The sequence below is a fragment of the Papaver somniferum genome, unplaced genomic scaffold, assembly GCF_003573695.1.
Source record: "Papaver somniferum cultivar HN1 unplaced genomic scaffold, ASM357369v1 unplaced-scaffold_30, whole genome shotgun sequence".
NCBI classification, from domain to species: Eukaryota; Viridiplantae; Streptophyta; class Magnoliopsida; order Ranunculales; family Papaveraceae; genus Papaver; species Papaver somniferum.
Genome location: NW_020641040.1, coordinates 737231 through 756430, shown reverse-complemented (window position 1 = coordinate 756430; position 19200 = coordinate 737231). Strand labels below are relative to the sequence as shown.

Below are 19200 nucleotides of genomic sequence, written 5' to 3'. Positions count from 1 at the left end.
AGGGGGAGTAAGCGTGTTTTACTAACACCCGCCTCACCCAACACCCTTTCAACAAAAATAGGGTGGAGTAGGCGCGTTTTATTAAGCCCACCCCACCCAACACCCTTTCAACAAAAAGAAGGGGGGAGTAGGCGCGTTTACTAACGCCCGCCTCACCCAACACCCTTTCAATAAAAAAAAGGGAGTAGGCGCGTTTCACTAATGCCCACCCCACCGAATACCCTTTCAACAAAAAGAGGGGGGAGTATGCGCGTTTGATTAACGCCCACCCCACCCAACACCCTTTCAACGAAAAGAAGGGGGAGTAGGCGCGTTTTACTAACGCCCACCCCAACCAATAAATTTTCAACAAAAAGAAGGGGGGAGTAGGCGTTTTACTAACTCCCGCCTCACCCAACACCCTTTCAACAATAGAAGGGGAGTAGGCGCGTTTCACTGACGCCCACTCCACCCAATACCCTTTCAACAAAAAGAGGGGAGAGTAGGCGCGTTTTATTAATGCCCGCCCCACCCAAAACCCTTTCAACGAAAAGAAGGGGGAGTAGGTGCATTTTACTAACGCCCACCCCAAAAAATACCCTTTCAACAAAAATAAGGGGAGTAGGCGCGTTTTATTAACGCCCGCCCCACCCAACATCCTTTTAACGAAAACAAGGGGCAATAGGCGCGTTTTACTAACGCCCACCCCAACCAGCACCCTTTCAACGAAAAGAGGGGGGAGTAGGCGTGTTTCATTAACGACCGCCCCGCCCAAGACCCCTTTTTCAAAAAAAAAAAGGGGAGGAGGAGGGGGGGAGAGTAGGCGCGTTTCACCAATGGCCGCCTCATCCAACACCCTCCCAATAAATAAATAAAAAAATAGAAAGGGAGAGTAAGTGTGTTTTACTAGGGCGTTAACCATCTTTTACCAGTGGTAACCCCCTCATAAAAGAAGGAAAGAGCATATTCAAAAAAAAAAAGAGAAGAAGAGATAAAGGGAAGAAAACAACACTACCAACTTAAAAAGAAAAAGTTACTCATTGATTCAGAACAAACATAAAAAGGAAACCAAGCGTCAAAATGAAAAGACAACTTTGCAGAGGGACACACAACCTAATCAGAAATTAACGCCCGACAACAAGCAATATCTGCATACAAATCTTCCACCATCAAACGTCCGTCATCACACTGGGCAATAGCCAAGCGAAGATCATGATCAGCTTCATGCACTAAATTATGGATGTCTTGAATGACTTCATACTCAGCCCCGGCTTCACGAGCAAGCGAAATAGCGTCCTCATGATCATCATACTCTTTACGAGCTTTATCCTGACGAATTAATCGAAGCGTCCACAACAAACTCGCTTCTTCCTTTAAGACTAATAGGCGCGTTAACTCATCCTTAAGATAGGGGTAAGGTACGAGCGTAGACGCAACTTCCAAGGTCAGTGTATGCCTGAGAAGCGGTAAGGCTATATGATCAGAAATCCAGAGATGGCAATCGGAAATGGCGTGATCTAAAGTAGCCATAAGCATCGCAGAATTTGCAAATAATTGATCGGACGCGTCAAGAGAGGTAGTAGCCTCGTCCAGCGCCTGCTGGATCTTTAATGGCACGCGATCTGGAGGTCCAGATTCCCCAGCAGTCTGGTACGCCTCGTGTTGTAACCTAAAGTTCTCACGCTTGGCATCCCTATTTACCTTCTTATGCTTTCGAAGCTTCTCGATTTCAGACTTTACAAGCAGAAGGCGCTTCAATTCACAGCGCCTAAATCTCGCCGAAACCAACATAGGAACAGGCGCCGGAGATAACACATATCCTTGAAGAGAGTTAGCCATGCAAGCAATATGATCGACTAAGAGAAGGAGAGAGAATGAAATTAAAAAGAAATTGGCAAGTATACTAGGGAGAAGAACTGTATATAAAGGTAAGGGGTGTGATTCAGGATGCAGTGACCATCCATACTCTCCCCCCTTTTTTTCCTTTACACGTGGAGATACGTGTCGATTCACATCGAAAATGAAGTACAGGAGACGATGCCTCCCCAAGCAACACTGGGGTACCCCCTAGAGGGAGGGCAAAACTTGAAATGAGTCTTGGGGACTCAGGGATCAAAGACCAGCAAGCAATACCCACGAAACAAGAAAAGGAAAAGTAGCAATAGGGAAAAGCAGCATAGAGACGAGTAATAAACCCACAAGAGACAGAATCCCAAGACAAGTACATGAAAGAAAAATCTAGCCAAATAAGCCTCCACAAAACGATACGCAACATTAACCGACTACCATCTCGCGACAATGAGCAGTGTCCATATCCACGGCTTCCGCCATTAAACTCCCCACGTCACACTGAATGATGGCCTGAGATAGTTCCCGGTTATCCTTGCTTATCAACTTGCGGATGTCCCGCATAACTTTACCCTTTCCTTTTGCATTACAAGTGAGCACAAGAGTGCCCTCATGTTCATCACACTCCTTACACGCTTTGTCTAAGCGAGTCTTCCTAATAACCCACAGTACCTCCACCTCTTCTCTCAACGCTAGTAGACGCGTGAGCTCATCTTTGGGATAAAGCAAATTTACGAGCGCTGGGACAACCGCTAAGGTTAACACATACCCATGAAGGGAATGAGTCATTTAAGTCAAGTATCCTACGGAACTAAGCAAAAATGGAAAACCAGGTGTTTGAGGCAGATGATCGAATATGGGGAATAACCTCTATATAGAGGAAGTGTCAGTCATAAATGACATTGCAACCGTCCTGCTGTTTTTAGCGCATGACGATCAAGAATAAAGAGTGATATGACTATCAGGTCATTTAACAATTGACCCAATAGTCAGGGGACTCATGTTGATACATGGAAAATGTTACCCCTTTAGCCGGGCTAGTGTACCCTCAAAGGGGAGGCAAGCCCGACATGAGATGTGGGAATTGGGGACTAAAGCCCAAGTCCACAAAGAAAATGCCTATTAAATGGAAATAACAAAGGATAAATTAATGAGAAAGAAAAAGGTTTTATTAGAGAAGGAATGACATTAGTAGTAATTAAAAAAGTTTAGGACACATGGCATGGTGTCATAAAAGGAAGGGGCTTTTGGAAAGTCTATATAAAGAAGGACAAGGTACAATGGAAAGACAACTCTCTCTCTCTTACTATTATTAGAAAAGGTGAGGTCATTTGGCTAGTTAGGATGGGTAGAACCTAACGATAACTTGGGTATTAACACTCCTTACTCAGACAACATCAACTTTATGCTAAGTTATACAAATGCTGTTTTGGTCAAGCTTCATTGGAATATTTAGGCCACATCATCTCAGGTGCGGGGGTTTATGCTGATCCAAACAAAATAGCTTGTATGCAATCTTGGCCACAACCAACAACTATTAAGGAGTTTAGGGGTTTTCTTGGTCTTACATGATACTATAGGAAGTTTGTCAAAGATTATGGAGCCATCAGTAAGCCACTCACTGATTTAATTAAGAATAACTCATTTCTTTGGTCTTCATCTGCCACACAAGCTTTTAAGAATCTCAAGTTAGCCATGACAAGCACACCCATATTAGCTTTACCTGATTTCACTAAACCATTTGTGGTTGAGAGTGATGCAAGTGACATGTGTATTGGAGTTGTCTTACTGCAGGAGGGTAAGCCAATAGCTTTCTACAGCAAGCCACTAGGCCCAAGAGCTAGAGCTCTATCTACTTATGAGAAGGAACTTCTTGCCATTGTCATGGAAGTTCAAAGGTGGAGGAATTACTTACATGGAGCTAAATTCACCATTCAAACAGATTATCAAAGCATTAAATATTTTTTGGACCAAAGAATTAATACCCCATTACAACAAAGATGGTTAATTAAGCTCTTAGGCTTTGATTATGATATTATATACAAAAAGGGTGCTGAAAATATTGTAGCCGATGCACTCTCTAGAAGACCACACACTATAGCCAGTTGCAAATTATTATCTACTTCAACTCCTACTTGGGCTCAAGAGGTAATCTACAGTTATACCAATGATGACAAAGTCCAACTACTTATTTCTAAGCTTTTATGCAGTCCTTCAAGCCTTGAGCACTTCATTTACAAAGAAGGGATCTTAAGATACAAAATAAAGCTTTACATTGGTAATGGAAATGATGTCAGATAATCACTCTTAAATTCTCTTCATACCTTAGCTGTGGGAGGACATTATGGAATGCAGGCTACTTATGCAAGATCAAAGAGCCATTTTTATTGGCAAGGCCTAAGAAAGGATGTTCTGCTCTTTATGTCTCAATGTGACATTTGACAGAGAAACAAAAGTGATCACACAAATGCTGCTGGTTTGCTACAACCTCTACCAATCCCTGATCATGCCTGGAAACATATAACTATGGATTTCATTGAGGGTATACCCATAAGCAATAAGAAGAGTGTCATTTTGGTGGTTGGTGACAGGTTAACCAAATACGCACACTTCATTTCCCTACAACACCAATATACATATTTATCTGTAGCCCAGCTTTTTCTTAATCAGGTATTCAAATTGCATGGTCTTCCTGCATTTATAATATCTAAAAGAGACAAGATTTTTACCGGTATATTTTGGCATGATTTATTCAAAGCATTGGGTACCAGTTTGAACTTGAGCACTGCTTACCACCCTCAAACAGATGGCCAGACTGAGAGGGTTAATGCTTGCTTGCAAAACTATTTGAGATGTATCACAGGTCATAACCCAAGCAATTGGAGCAACTGGTTATCTCTTGCAGAATGGTGGTACAACACTATCTTTCACAGAGGCTTGAAGATGTCTCCATTTCAGGCTTTGTATGGCTATCTACCTCCTCATTTGGCCTTTCCATCTCATGCCACTACTTCTATTGATGCTGTAGAAACATACTTAAAAGACAGGGACTCTATGCTACACATTATCAAAGAACTTCTGCAACATTCCCACGACAGGATGAAACTATATGCTGACACCACAAGGGTTGAAAGATCTTTTACTGAAGGATATTTAGTCTATCTCAAGATGCAACCTTACATGCAAGCTTCAATGGCCCTAAGGAAGAACTTAAAATTGTCAGTCTCTTCAAGGTTCTGCAAAAGGTTGGTACAATGGCTTACAAACTACAACTGCCATCACACTCCAGAATCCATCCTGTGTTCCATGACTGACAGCTAAAGAAACATATTGGCCTGCAACACACTCCTTATCCTACCCTACCTGTTGTGGACACACATGGTGAAATGATAATGCTGCCAGAGAGAGTTTTGAAGAAAAGGTATATCCTCAGAAGCAACATATTTGTACGCCAAGTCCTCATCCAATAGACCAACTCTTCTTCAGATGATGCTACATGGGAGCATGTCGCAAATATTCAGTCACACTACCCTAGATTTTTCCTTGAGGACAAGTACATTCTTCAGGGGTAGGCATTGTTGTATCCCTCCTGTGAAATAATACTCATAGGCCTGCCCTTATCCTAGTTAGCTGAGTGCCTCAGTAGATCAACTGAGTTACTAATTGGTCAGGTGTTTGACCGTTGATTGGTGAGCATGTGTCAGATGCAGATTGATTTAGATTAGGGTTTAATCATTTTATCATTTAAGTTGTAAGAAAAGTTATCTCTTCCATTATTTGAACCTTGTTTTTGAAATGAAACTTTGGCTGCGCCTCTATGCACAGAATTTGGATTGAATATTGGTTCAAGAGGTGTTTCTTCACCATTATACCGCCATATCTGTGTTAAATTGTTGTAGGGATACAACATTTTTCTCCCATTAGCGTTGCTTTTATTGCTGTAATTATTATACGATTGAATCTATGATCGCTGTTAATTTTTTGCTTTTTGATGTATTGTCGGGGAGAAATCTTGCTTTCTGGTGAATGGGTCTAATAGTAGAAATAATGAATTAAATTACTTTGCTTCAATTTTTTTTCTTTTCAAGCATGGGTTTTTTTTCAAATTCCTTCCTTACTTGATATCAGATTGTTATATTTTCAATTGTTGGAATCGAAATATAACCTTAGTTGAAGGATTTAAATAATAGGCACATGTCTGTCAGTTCATAAAATGGCTACTTATGAATTTTCATAATAGTTCAGTTAAATTTATTTAGGAATATTTATTGATTTTTTCGGTTTGGATTACAGGGGAACAACAAGATCATAGAAGAACAAACATAGCATAAAGTGGCTTCAGACACCAGCGAGGATAACGCGTCTTCTGATATGCAATTTTGTAAATCTGATTTCTACTGTGGATGCTTTTAGAATGCCCCTATACTGGTTCTTGGTCGTTGTGTATGTCAAACCCTGATGAAACCATTTCAATAAGATTCTTGAAGCAGTTATGGGATAACTATAAGGTGGTGAGTTTGTGAATTTAGGTCGCCCTATTATGTGATATTATCTACTTAGAGATTATAGGTGAAAGACCTTACGTAAGGTATACAGGTACAAAAAGCTTGAGAATATGTATTATGTGATTAAATTTCAGGTCGTTTAGTGTTATTATTTTTTCTTGAATCTTTGAATATTTCTACACTACCACACATGTTGTATATCACCTAATGTTTTGTCATCAAAGTTTAGGAACATATTATCTCTATCTTCAGGATGTAAAGTATTATAGAATAATATTGTTTTTCCAACGGTGGTAAACTAATTGTTACATACTGAACTTACATAGTGTATTGTTTCTAACTATGAGAATTTATCATCCCTAACCCCCAAATATAAACAACTGACAAACCTTAAGAAGAAACTTAATGAACCCAACAATCTTAAACACAGCTAACCTTAGGTTTGAAGTGACTAAGTATCCTAATACAATTTTATTTCCTGTCCTAACTTAATTCCCTAATTTAAAGCAGAGAACGTTGATGTTAAATAAATTGTTATTTAACTCTGTGAAATTGTTGTTTTCTAGATGTTTTGTGTAGTGGTGTTGTTTAATTAAAAAACTAAAATAATATATTTTTGTTTTCCACGGGTAGCAGGATTTTCACGAGTCTTCCATTTATGGCAAAGGATTTTGAGGGTTTGCATGCATGGTGTCTTCAATGCCTCTATCTATCCATGTTGAGGCTTTGTATTCTCATTTATTTGTTCTGAATGTGGTATCCCTGAAGAATGTATTTGAAGGGGAGGATCAACATAATATTTTGAAGTTGAAACCAAAGCATCAACCTTGCGACCATAGCTGAATCCTAAGGTAAACTTCGATAATTTTTTTAAATGTTTCTATTGTTTATTTTGGCTGTAAATTGATGTCGAATTCTAGGGTTTTAACTGTAAGGTGTTTTGATTGAAAGGGTTTTAATTGAGATAACAAATTTATGTATTTTCGAGCAGATAGTGAAACCCGATAGAGAAACCTATCCCTAATCTTTTTTTATCCTCTTTTCTCTTCAACCTTTCCTCAATCTGAAACTCCATGAAACTAAACCTAGACTAAGATGTTGTCGTATGCTCATTCGTAGACAACGTTTCCCAAAACGTTGTCATATAGCCGTTGTCAATATCCACTGATCGCAACTTGGCCTCGACCGTTAACCGACCATTGACTTTGACCATTGACTTGTCATTAACTTTGACTATTGACCAACAGTTGACTTTGACCGTTGATTAACAATTGACTTCATGTTACACTGGGCCGGCTGGTGAGCCGCGTCAGTTGGTTGGACGACAGGCTTGGATGACATCTGAATGTGGCCCGAACTATACACTGGCCAAATATGTGGCAATTTTATCATGGTACAAACAATTCACTATGCTATCTATGAGACTAAGTCGTGCGAATACGTAGACTTTAAAATATTGCACATAAGAAATTTCGAGCCAAACTTGTCTTGTTGAATTCTCGAAATATGATTTAAGCTTTAGCTAAGAACAATTTATTGTTCATAAACTAAATTATGATTCAAGTTGATCATTTGAACATTGTTCGAGCAATTATTTGGGCATATTTCAAATTGATTGAAAGAGAGATCGTTAGAGAGTGCATAATAGCCCAAACCAAATCTTGAATAACCATTATTACATGAGAACTGACGTAATCCAACCAACTAGCTATACCAGAGGAGCTCAATCAATTAGCTTTTAACTGGGAAAAAGAAATGCAGAGAATAAATATGACGATGGAAGCTGAAAAGAATTTACCCTAGACAATTTTTCAACAACTCTACCAAGACGCAGTCCAAGGGCGTTATCTGTTACCACACGGGTTATCAAAAGAACAGAGATGACATATTGCAACAAATCTTCGACTCATCCACGTAACAAAAAATGTTTGTTTGTTTTTAAAAAAAAACATTGATTCAGGGTTAGCTTTATTTTGCAAAAACTTTAATTATCAGAAGGCGATTACTTGTACCGACAGGATTAATTATTTTCTTTTAGATGTTGATCCAAACTAGTAATGGAATGCTACATGTGATGTGAGCACCAAACAAGGTTTAAAGGAACATACATGGGATCAAATTGGCGCCACATGAGGCTTTGGAGCGTATGCTTCGCTTCAAATTTCAGCATTTCGCTCCGAAACGGTTATGTGAAGTGCGTTTTTTGACTTAGTCAACTTCTTTCCCGCCTAATTTTTAAAGCTTTTAAATGAAAAATATGAATGTTTTAAGGGGGAATCAAACACCCCATCTCCCACTCACCTGGAGAAGATTGAATTGATGTACACACGCTTTGTTTTTGATAATAATTAGACTATATAAAATTTATATAGATATTATCTTTCTAATAAATTTATAATTACTAGTTACGACTAATTTATTTATAACAAAACATCCTCTTCAAACATCAACCATGAAGCGACGTTTCACGCTTCGATATATTCATCGCTTCTTAAAATGAAAAACGCTTCTCGACCTTACACATGACATCCAGGGCCATTAATTTTTTGGACATAATATTTGAAATCGGTATCAAATCATAATCACGGATTTCAGATCATTTTTGATATTTGAAACTCTTACAATATTAGCTGAACAGATCTAAATCAGACAAAAGGTAGGACCGTTATTAAGAGTATATCTCTCGACTCATTGTTGAAAATTTTGCTACCAAGAGATTCACCAAATCCTCTCGGAATGATTACGTGCATTACTAACACATATGCATGTGAATGTGATGACAACTATTAGTTGACTTCATTTAACACGAGTAGTGTATTAATTAACTTTGAGCAGATTAAGGCCATGTTCCCACTGTATCTTGTATTTCTGTCATATTTTGCTGCCTATCTATCTATATATATATAAGCATGCGATATTAATACTTTACTAACTCATTAAAATAAATTGAGATCCAGCTGTTAACATGCAAAACTCTTTCTATCTACTATGACATACATTTAAAAGCATGTTCAAATTGTTAATTTGTGTTTATTAAGTGATTATCGAATATATTATGTTTGTCCCATATGATAATAATAATAAGTAGATTTGTGCCCGTGCTACGTAGCGGGCATATTTTTTCCTTTAACTTGGTGTGCGCGGGGCTTTGTCCCGCCCCGTGGCGATGTATTTTTGATTTCGTGTGCGCGGGGTGTCGCCCCGCCCCGTGGAAATGCATGATTTGGTGTGCGCGGGGCTTCGCCCCGCCCTGTGGAGATGTATTTTTGATTTAGTATGGCGGGACAAATACATTAAATAGGTTAAAAATATGTGCAGATTTTATTTATTTCCTTTTAACTTGGTGTGGAGGGTCTTCGCCCCACCTCGTGGAAATGCAATTTTTATTTGGTGAGCACGGGGCTTCGCCCCTCCCCGTGGAGATGTGTTTTTGGTTTGGTATGGCGGGACAAATACATTAAATAGGTGGAGGATATGTGAAAATTTTATTTATTTTTTCCGTTTATTTTCGCAGATAATATGATAGACTTTTTCCCCATATATATTAATTTGGAAAAAATAGTCCTAATTTAGCAATTACCCTTTCCAAATTGAATTTGGAAATCCATAAAATTCCAAACATGGTAAGTTAGGTTTTCCTTTTAAATTCGTAATTTTTAAATCAATCATATGTTTTCAAGTGTGCTCACCTAAATATTATCACTTTATGAATTCAAATTGAATTTGATTTACTTTTTTTTTAATCTTTTTCCTATTCTTTTTAAATCAATCGTACGTTGCCAAGTGTCTTCACCAAAACGCTAATTCCACAAAACTCAAAAAAGATACATTTCAACGAATAGAAAACGAGGGTTTCCTCACCGTTTAAAGTGAGAGTTTTATTTGTCTAAGCTTTAAGTCTTTAGATGATATAAGTCGGTGGATCAGATACCCAAGGCTAATTCTAATCTTTGAGCTGTACAGGAAATTGCTCATGATGTAATTGTTCTGAACAGCTATCCGGGTGATCAACATACATACATATCGTGATACTTTACTTTGTTTCTCACCTATATATACTCTAGTGTTTTACTGATATGTGCACCAATATCTTAGTGTCTGATCTTAATCAATTAGGAGATCGCAAAATTTTCATATCATCATTCATCTCTTTCACAAGCTAGGCTATTCCCTGTCTTTCTCTCGTTATCACTCTCACTTTCTGTGAGCGAACATGTCGTGGTACAGGGATCCTCAGTTGTTTATAATGATAAACAATAATTACGTTTTTAGGATTACCAACAAATTTGGTATTCCTTTTACGACACCTTTTACGCAAGATAGAACGGAATCAACAAATTTGGTATTCCAACAAAGCTAACGATAAAACAGTTTTGGATTTAAAAGCTGAAAAGTCTGTCCTGAAGAACGGAATCAACTGCACCAAGGTTGAGAAAGAGGCTCTGGAGAAAAGAGTTTTGGATTTAGTAGCAGAAAACTCCAGCATGAAAGTTGAAGTCAACAACAACAAAGTCGAGAAAGAAGCTCTAGATAAGAGTGTTTTGGATTTAGTAGCAGAAAACTCTGTCCTTAAGGACGGAGTCAACAACATCAAGGTTGAGAAAGAAGCTGTAGATAAAAGAGTTTCGGATTTAGTAGCAGAAAACTCTGTCCTTAAGGACAGAGTCAACAACATCAAGGTTGAGAATGAAGCTCTAGAAAAGAGTTTTGGATTTAGTAGCAGAAAACTCCATCATGAAAGCTGAAGTCAACATCAACAAAGTCGAGGAAGAAGCTCAAGAGAAAAGAGTTTTTGGTTTAAAAGAAGAGATCTCTGTACTTAAGGACGGAGTCAACAACATCAAGGTTGAGAAAGAAGCTCTAGAGAAAAGAGTTTTGAATTTAATTTTAGAAAACTCCGTCATGAAATCCAACAAGAAAAAAATCGAGAAAGAAGCTCTAGAGAAGGGAGTTTCCGTTTTGGAAAAAGAAAACTCCATCATGAAAGCTGAAGCCAACAACAACAAAGTCGAGAAAGAAGCTCTAGACAAAAAAGTTTTGTATTTAGAAGCGAAAAACGCCACCCTTGAAGATGAAGTCAATAGAGAGAGGAAGGAGAAAAGTGCCCTTATCGATCGTCTTCAAGGACAGGACATGCTTATGACTGCTTTAGAAGCTCTCCAACATCAAGTTTTGGATTTGTCATCGAAATTAGTAACAGATCAAGCTCTTAATAAAAACAATTCCGACTTGGAAGACAAAATTTCCGCTCTTCAAGATGAAGTCAAGAGCAACAAGGACGAGAGAGAAGCTATGTATAAAAGAGTTTCGGATATGGAAGCTGAGAATGCCACCCTTGAAGATATGGTCAGCATCAGCAAGATCGAGAAAGAAGCTTTAGATAAAAGAGTTCGCCATTTGGAAGCTGAAAATTCAATCGTTAAAGCTCAGAGGGATGCGAAAACTCTTGAAAGAAAGGAAATAGGTGCCAGTTTAGATGCTCTCGAGAAACAAGTCTCGAATCTTCTTAAGTTTCAGCCGTTCAAAGCTACAGTTTGAGGGAGTTTACAGGTTCCTCAAAGGCCTTTTCTATGCTTAGTTATGTTTACTGTTTACTTTTGTTGGGTTTCTTCGTTCTAACTTGTTTCCGCTTTGGTTTATGTTGCAAGGGATGAGAAATATCGTCTTATTCACACTTGTATCATCCCTTTGGTTCATTCGATTTTATGTACGTTTTGTGCTTGGTACTTATTATAACTAAGTTTTTCTTTTTAAGTTTTAATGCACAAGTTTTTTACTTATTGTTTCATAAGTAAGTCAATCTGATCTCGACAACAAATTCTTGTTTTGCAATTAACAATGTATTTCACACTTAGTACATGGTACAATGATTGACATTAAAATGATTTTACCAACAACAGCGGCAGGTTAGTCCTTTACCGGTACCAACATGGTCTGTTCGGTCGGCCATATCGGATTTGGATCAGTAGCTTCCAATCCCATCTTCCTACATACGAATCGTTCTGAATCGGTTGACTCAGTTGTGGATAGGCTGAGCACGGTCATTTTCTCACCTTATTGGTGATCTCTCTATTAAAGCATTATTCAGGCAGCTGAGTAGTCCAAGGAATGAATAGAGTGCGTTTTCAACCGGGAATCCAAACCGCTGATTCTTGTTATGCTTAGCAGCCATGTTGTTTGTGATTGATTCGTCCATCCGTTGAATGTTTAATTCTCCGTTCCATAATTTATATTTAAGAATTAACCGTACTCATGTGCAGATGTACGCAATTTGTAGAGGTTGCCTAATTAATATTAATGATTGTTTGCGATTAAGAAGAAAAAATATAAATCAATAGAAAAATTAACGGAAAATAGGTCATTTGTCCAAATATTTTTAAATGATGGTTCTAATGGACGAGTAAAAATTAGTGTGGCTGAAATGGACACCAAAAAAATAGCAAGGATGAAAATTAAAAATAAGAAAAAGTATTTGAAAATGGGTAGGATGAAACTGTCTATATCCAGACTATTTTTACATTTTTATTCATTTAAACAATATCAAATTTCACATGTCTTTTTCATCCAGGAATTGTAGTTATTGGATTAATTGACCAATTTTATGTAAAATTAATCATGGAAAGGAAGAAAACTGACCTTGAATTGGAGAAAACTGACCTGGAATTGGTTTCAGCACAACAATGGCTGACCCTAAAATTCGCTAAACCCAGAAGACCCAATTCTGACTAAACCTAAGATGTCCCTTATTGCAACAACCTTTACTAATCTTATTAGGCGTAAGAAAGCAAAAAGTTCAGCTTTTTAGGGTTAGATGTATAAGCTGCATTTTATTTTGTGTAATGTAAATTTTATATGAAATTCAAAATAATGTCTGGAACAATGACAAGAAAACTTTAACCCTACACAAATTATGACCGACTCTAAACAATCGAAACATGAAATTAGTGAAACACTCGTGGAAGATTGGTAAAAGCCCAAAACAAAACAGCAAACCTTACAAAAGGGTAACTAAAAAAACTGCAGATGGATAACTCATTTATCGGTAGTTCCGGTAGATAGGGCTGTACATACAACTCTCAGCATACTTCACAAGATTCTCAGGGCGAGGGAGGCGGGTAGCAACACCTGATTTTACAAAGCAGAAAAAAGTTTGTACTATAAGAATTTATTGGTTTTGATTGACGTAGATTGAAAATCGGCTAAGGAAAAAAAAAACTTGTATGAACCATAATCTGAACATTAATTGCATTAAATTGGATACTAACCGAGTTCATAAGCTTTAGCAGCTACATTTGCAGCTATGTGTGCTGATATCTTTCTGATATTAGTGAATGGTGGGTAGATCAAACCTTTATCAAAATTCTCTTGGCTAACCTGGCCAGCTAAAGCTTCCGCTGCCAAAACAAAGAGGCGAACAAATATGTAAGAGACATGTCATTTAAAATGCACAAATCTTCAGTACATATCTGGAAATTGTTTCTGTATTTCTTACATGCAGCTAGAAGCATGTCATCATGCACACGAATTGCACCGGACATTACCAAACCAAGGCCAAGCCCAGGGAAAATATAAGCATTATTTGCCTGAACCAACACAAGGAAAGAATAAGTCAGGCATGAGTGGCAATGGGAATGATTGTAAAACTGGAATCCATGTCAGACTGACAATAAGGTTAAAAATTAAACTCTAACCTGCCCAGGAGAAAAAACTTTTCCATCATATTCCACAGGATCAAATGGGCTTCCACTAGCAAAAATAGCACGACCCTGAGAACAAAAAGAAGTCAGTTTTGGTTGCAAATAAGTTAAGTTTGCATGAGATAATTTTAATTGATTAAATGGGTTTCAGCATTTGTTTACCTCTGACCATGTGTAAGCTTGTTCAGCTGTACATTCAGATTGTGACGTTGGGTTGGATAGAGCCAGAATTATAGGTTTCTGCATCAAGTCGGCAATTGGCATCAAATTTTCATTTTTCTCAAATACGAGTAAGAGGAGAGCAGTGAGAGAGATATACCTCGTTAAAGGCAGCCATGGCCTCAACTACTTCCTTTGTAAATGTTTGTCCTACTCCAGAAGAACCAATCAATACCGTTGGTTTGATTGCCTATAAGTGAGTATGTACAACAACAAAAAAAGTGAGAAATTCCTTGTTATTTGAAACAGTAAAAATCGAGTGAGTAAGCGAGTGACATAAGAGATTTGACCTTGACAGCATCTATAAGTTCCTTAACAGGTTCATGCTCATGAGCCCAAGGCTTCTTGAAGTGCTGGAGTGACTCCTTACGAGAGCTAACAATCAATCCCTGAAAATCCACATGCGGGAGAAGAATAAGAAAGGTGGACGCTATGCAATCTATGTTTCTTGACAAGTTAGGAAGTTTTCGAGACATTACCTTTGAGTCCACAAGCCAAATCTTCTTGCGTGTCTCCTCTACTGGAGATTGTGTCTGCAACGAAAGTCCAAACATTAGGAGACATGTCTAACCAGATTGAGAGGTTGTATGCAGGTTGCATTTTAACAAGAAAACCGCTGATGGAAGGCATAAAAGGATGTCAGTTGTAATTTATATACCTGTTTAGAGATCTCAAGAGCTATGAGTTCGGCTATACCAGTTCCAGCCTGGAAACACCAATGAATAGAAATGAGAAACTCCAAGATGCAAAGAAGAATTCTCAAATTTCAAATTTGTTTACTATCGAGATGTCTTTTTTTTCAAACATTGTAACACCTTCTAAGTCACAACAAAGAAGAAAGACCTATAAACATATAGAAATAGAACTGACCTCTCCAGCCCCAAGGAATAAGAATTTATGATCAGGTAGGGTTCCACCTACTAACTTCAATGCTGCAACGACCCCTGAAAGAACTACAGATGCAGTCCCCTGCAACATTACAACAAATGATTCCCGGAGTACTTATAAGACAAAAAAGAACCACAAATGCAGTCCCCTAGACCCATTTTAAACATGGGTCAAACACCAATTAACTTCTTATCCAAACTCGATTTACCTGGATATCATCATTGAAAACAAGATGGCTTTTGCTATATCTCGAGAGTAATTCAAATGCATTGTGGTTTGCAAAGTCTTCGAACTGGACATGGCCAAAGAAAGACAAACCATCAGAACTCTGTACCAACATGATCAAGCTTTGCGGAAACATAACAATTTATTACGGATATAGTCAAGTAAACTTTGATGACTAACCTGTACGAGAACTTTCTCTCCATAATTTTGTTTAACTGCAGACATAAACTCATGTAGAAGATCGGCATATTCCTAGAAAGATCAAACCATCATTCAGTATTACAAAAATTGGTAAAGTTCATACATGAAGATTCAGCAACTCAAGTTACAAAACAAACTCGCTAGGCAAAGAAAATTATCTAACCTGGCCAGTTGCCCTCTTTTGCTTGAGCCCAATGTAGAACTCATTGTCCAGCAACTTTTGGTTGTTTGTGCCCACATCAATAGTTATAGGCAAGCACTGGAAAGAAATAACATGAAATTTTTAATGAGCAGTAAGAAACCAAACCAATTCTATGAGATGTCCATAACCAAAGTTCATCTTGTTGATCTAGATCAATAATTTCAATTGTTGTAATGCTCAATAGTGCACAAAGTGGCAGAGATTCAGTTTAATTAAGAAACACTTACTGCGGAAGGACGAAGACCTCCAAGTGCAGTGTACAAGGCAAGTTTACCAACAGGAATTCCCATTCCCTGCAAGAATATTAGATATTTGATTGAACTGAGTCAACAATTGAGGTTAATGAACACGAATTTAATCTTACAAAAGAACAATGACCAGAAAAGTTAAGTGTTTTTTCCATGAATCCAAGCAAAATTAAGTCTAAAAATATTCACCTGGCAGCCAAGATCCCCAAGACCCAAAATTCTCTCACCATCAGTAACGACAATAACTTGGATATCCTTCTCAGGCCAGTTCTTCAATACCTCAAGTATTTTACCCCTGCACCCAAATAAAGATATATCAGTCTTCAAAAGAAAGATTTGCATATAACTAAGACGAGAAATCAGAAAAAGTATGTGATGCATAACAAAATACAAAATCTTTGAGTAATCGTACTTCTCTTTCAAACTGATGTAAAGACCCTGAGGACGCCTGAAGATGGTACCATATTTCTGGCAAGCCTCACCAACAGTTGGGGTATAAACAACAGGAAGCAACTCCTCAACATTATCGATAAGAAGCTTGTAGAATAGCCTTTCATTTCTCTCCTACAGAACAGGACAAAGACAAAGTAAGGTCTCTGATGCACATGTCACACCAATATACACTTGACGCTGAAACTATAGAATACCTGAAGATCCATCATGGCCATGTATCTTTGCAATGGGACTTCATATTTTCGTAGACTTTGCATCACTTTCTTCTCCTGATATCCAAAATTGGAGAGAGGGGTTAACTACAGCTTTACAAACGCTATAAATTGCTTTATTAAAATGAAGAATCAGAACTGGGGGAGCAGATGACATGCAAAGGGAGCAGTAGTCACCCAAGCTTCAACATTCCAAATTCTTAGAATATAGTTTCTTTACGATTTGTGGTACAAAACTTTTGACAGTTATGAGTATTGGGTTAAATAAAAGGAACTTCACGATGCTTTTTTACACTTCCACCAGTAAAGCATAGCAAAGGAGAGACTGATATAGAAGCACAAAAAAGTTAGCGGAAAGTAACCTGAAGTTCTTGAGTTAGAACTGCTGGGGGGAGAAGGCCTCGCAAGTAGTGTGCATCTCTCTCCTTTTCAGAGAATGCAAGTCCTTTGTTGTGATGAGGATCTCTCAATAACGTACATCCACTACAACACAAAATTAAAATTAAAATGAATATAACTTAAAACAACAACAACCCACAGCGAACAATTGAATTCATAATGACAACACTTTACACCAAAATATATTTCTTGCAAGCATTAGTTGACAGCCATTTCATAAATTCTGCCGAACCATTAGTCAATCGCGGAAAATCCATTTCTATTCAGTTTTACAAGATCACTTTGATCAAAACACACCGAATTATGAACGAAAAAAAATCGTCCCATAACCACATAAATAGAAAGTACTCAATGAAATTTATGAACACAGGAAATCTTTTTCATCAATCAGAATATCCTTCCCTTGTCTTCTGAGCAAGGAATTCCAGAATAAGAAAAAGCAGTAAAAGAAAAGGCAAAATGCTGTAAGAAAAAAAGGATTTAAATCCCATCTTTTGCTTTTACCAACCATAGAAATCAAAACCCACAGAGATAATTGAAAAAGAGAAGTATAATTCCACCAAGAAACATCTACATTTACAAAGGCGAGCAAGGCGATATCCTAGGCGCTAGGCGCCTACCAAACCCCTAAAGATGAAATCAGATAAAAACAAACCCCCATTAAATATAATCAATAGCAAAGACAATCCCCACCTTTACACCCACAAATCCATCTAAAAAGATAAATCAAAATCAAGAACTCCATTAATTATTATTACCTGGCTATGGAGAAAGTCCATGGAGTAACAAGTTGATCTTCAGTAGCACGATCTTCACCATAAACATCTTGAACTCCACCACCAACACTAGTTTTAGGATCAACCATAGTACTCTCCATTAATATCCTTACTCTTCTTTCTCCTCTTCCTCCTACAAATTTTCTCTGCAAATCCAGTAAGGCTACAAATACGAATTCTTGAAATCCTATGAAATCAAATCAATACAACCCTCTATTTATATATTCCCTACAAACCCATTCCCATTAATCAATTAAAAGAAATTATATAAAACAAAAAAAAGGAATTTACTTTCTGTCAAAGAAATTAAAAAACAGAGCAGCCACTCGCGACTCTTCTAGAAACAGACCCAGAACTGAAATTCAACTCAGAATTGAAAGTTTTTTTACGATTTACAGAATGGGTTTTGGTTAAAGATTGAGAAATTACCAGAGATTTAGTTTGATTTCTGAGTGTGAACATTGTGAAATGGCTAGTCTTTTCCGGGGATGCTAAGACTTCTCCGGGTTTATTTCTTACTGTGTCTTAATGGTTGCCCGAGAATCTGTGACATTCTATCGGGAATATTATATTATCCCATTTATAAGTTCGATACTTGACCATTGATTTTTATTGAAAAAATGTTTTGTTTGGATGATCTGACGGTGCATGTTTTTTGTGCTGAATATTTTTTTTTTCTCACAAATCCATCGAGATGAGTGTGACTCCGGACTCTAGAATAACACATGTTCGTTTTCAGGATGATACTTCGAAATTATCTGACTCATCTAATTTTGACTCAATATATACCAAATTCTTCTGACTCAAAAATATGTAAATCAGTGGCTTAATCTCATGAGTTAGAGACTTTCACATTCTATTATCTGACTTGTACGAGTCCAACTCAGAAATTAGGTCTGATTCATGCAACGAATTAGATCTGCCTCGAAATAAAAAGCAAGCGACCTGACTCGCGTCGATTCTAGATGATGAGTCAGATGTTAACAAACATGCTATTAAGATTCTACGCTGAATCACTAACGGAGCAAAACCCCAAGTATAAAACCATGAGAAAAATCCTATGGTTGGTAATTTGAATAGTTCTATTGAGCTAAAACCAGATCCGATAACACACGGGATTCTGCTCGGTTAATTATTGCTAGAGTAGTACTACGAGTATGAACCCACGGCATTGGAGTAATATTGCACCAACAACGCACTTGCATTATTGCATGTTTTAATTCAGGATTATAATAATTATGCACTGTCTTTGTTTTTCTTTAATAAGAGAGCATCATTGTGTATAAGTTGAACATTTGTACTGAATGAATATGGTCATGTGGGCATTTTAAGAGCCAGGAGTCATGTG

At 37.6% G+C, this 19200-nt stretch overlaps 1 protein-coding gene across 3 annotated transcripts; it reads right to left on the bottom strand.

Annotated features, from left to right (window-relative positions):
- Positions 1–13139: 13139 nt before the first annotated feature.
- Positions 13140–18398, bottom strand: LOC113341650 (NADP-dependent malic enzyme). Of its 3 annotated transcripts, none has more exons than XM_026586443.1 (20): positions 18282–18398; positions 17835–17985; positions 17040–17160; positions 16660–16734; positions 16425–16576; positions 16202–16307; positions 15992–16057; positions 15726–15821; positions 15542–15613; positions 15345–15428; positions 15119–15217; positions 14907–14954; positions 14728–14781; positions 14539–14637; positions 14349–14438; positions 14192–14269; positions 14024–14098; positions 13825–13915; positions 13598–13726; positions 13140–13457 (listed from the first exon to the last, which is right to left on the bottom strand). In XM_026586443.1, the coding sequence occupies exons 2-20, from the start codon at positions 17951–17953 to the stop codon at positions 13369–13371; spliced, it is 1743 nt and encodes a 580-aa protein (XP_026442228.1). In that variant the 5' UTR covers positions 17954–17985; positions 18282–18398; the 3' UTR covers positions 13140–13368. The 3 variants fall into 3 exon arrangements, with proteins under 3 accessions (XP_026442228.1, XP_026442227.1, XP_026442229.1); XM_026586442.1 differs by having other exon boundaries at positions 17835–17998; positions 18282–18385; XM_026586444.1 differs by lacking the exons at positions 17835–17985; positions 18282–18398 and adding an exon at positions 17251–17370.
- Between the last annotated feature and the right edge of the window lie 802 nt (positions 18399–19200).

What these genes read in the sequence shown, in the direction of transcription:
- LOC113341650 (XM_026586442.1), bottom strand. Translation starts at nt 18,314, where the DNA reads ATGTTCACACTCAGAAATCAAACTAAATCTCTG. An exon ending in GAAATCAAACTAAATCTCTG is followed by an intron (nt 17,999 to 18,281) that starts GTAATTTCTCAA and finishes CTGGATTTGCAG; the next exon opens with AGAAAATTTGTAGGAGGAAG. An exon ending in TGGCCATGATGGATCTTCAG is followed by an intron (nt 16,577 to 16,659) that starts GTATTCTATAGT and finishes CCTGTTCTGTAG; the next exon opens with GAGAGAAATGAAAGGCTATT.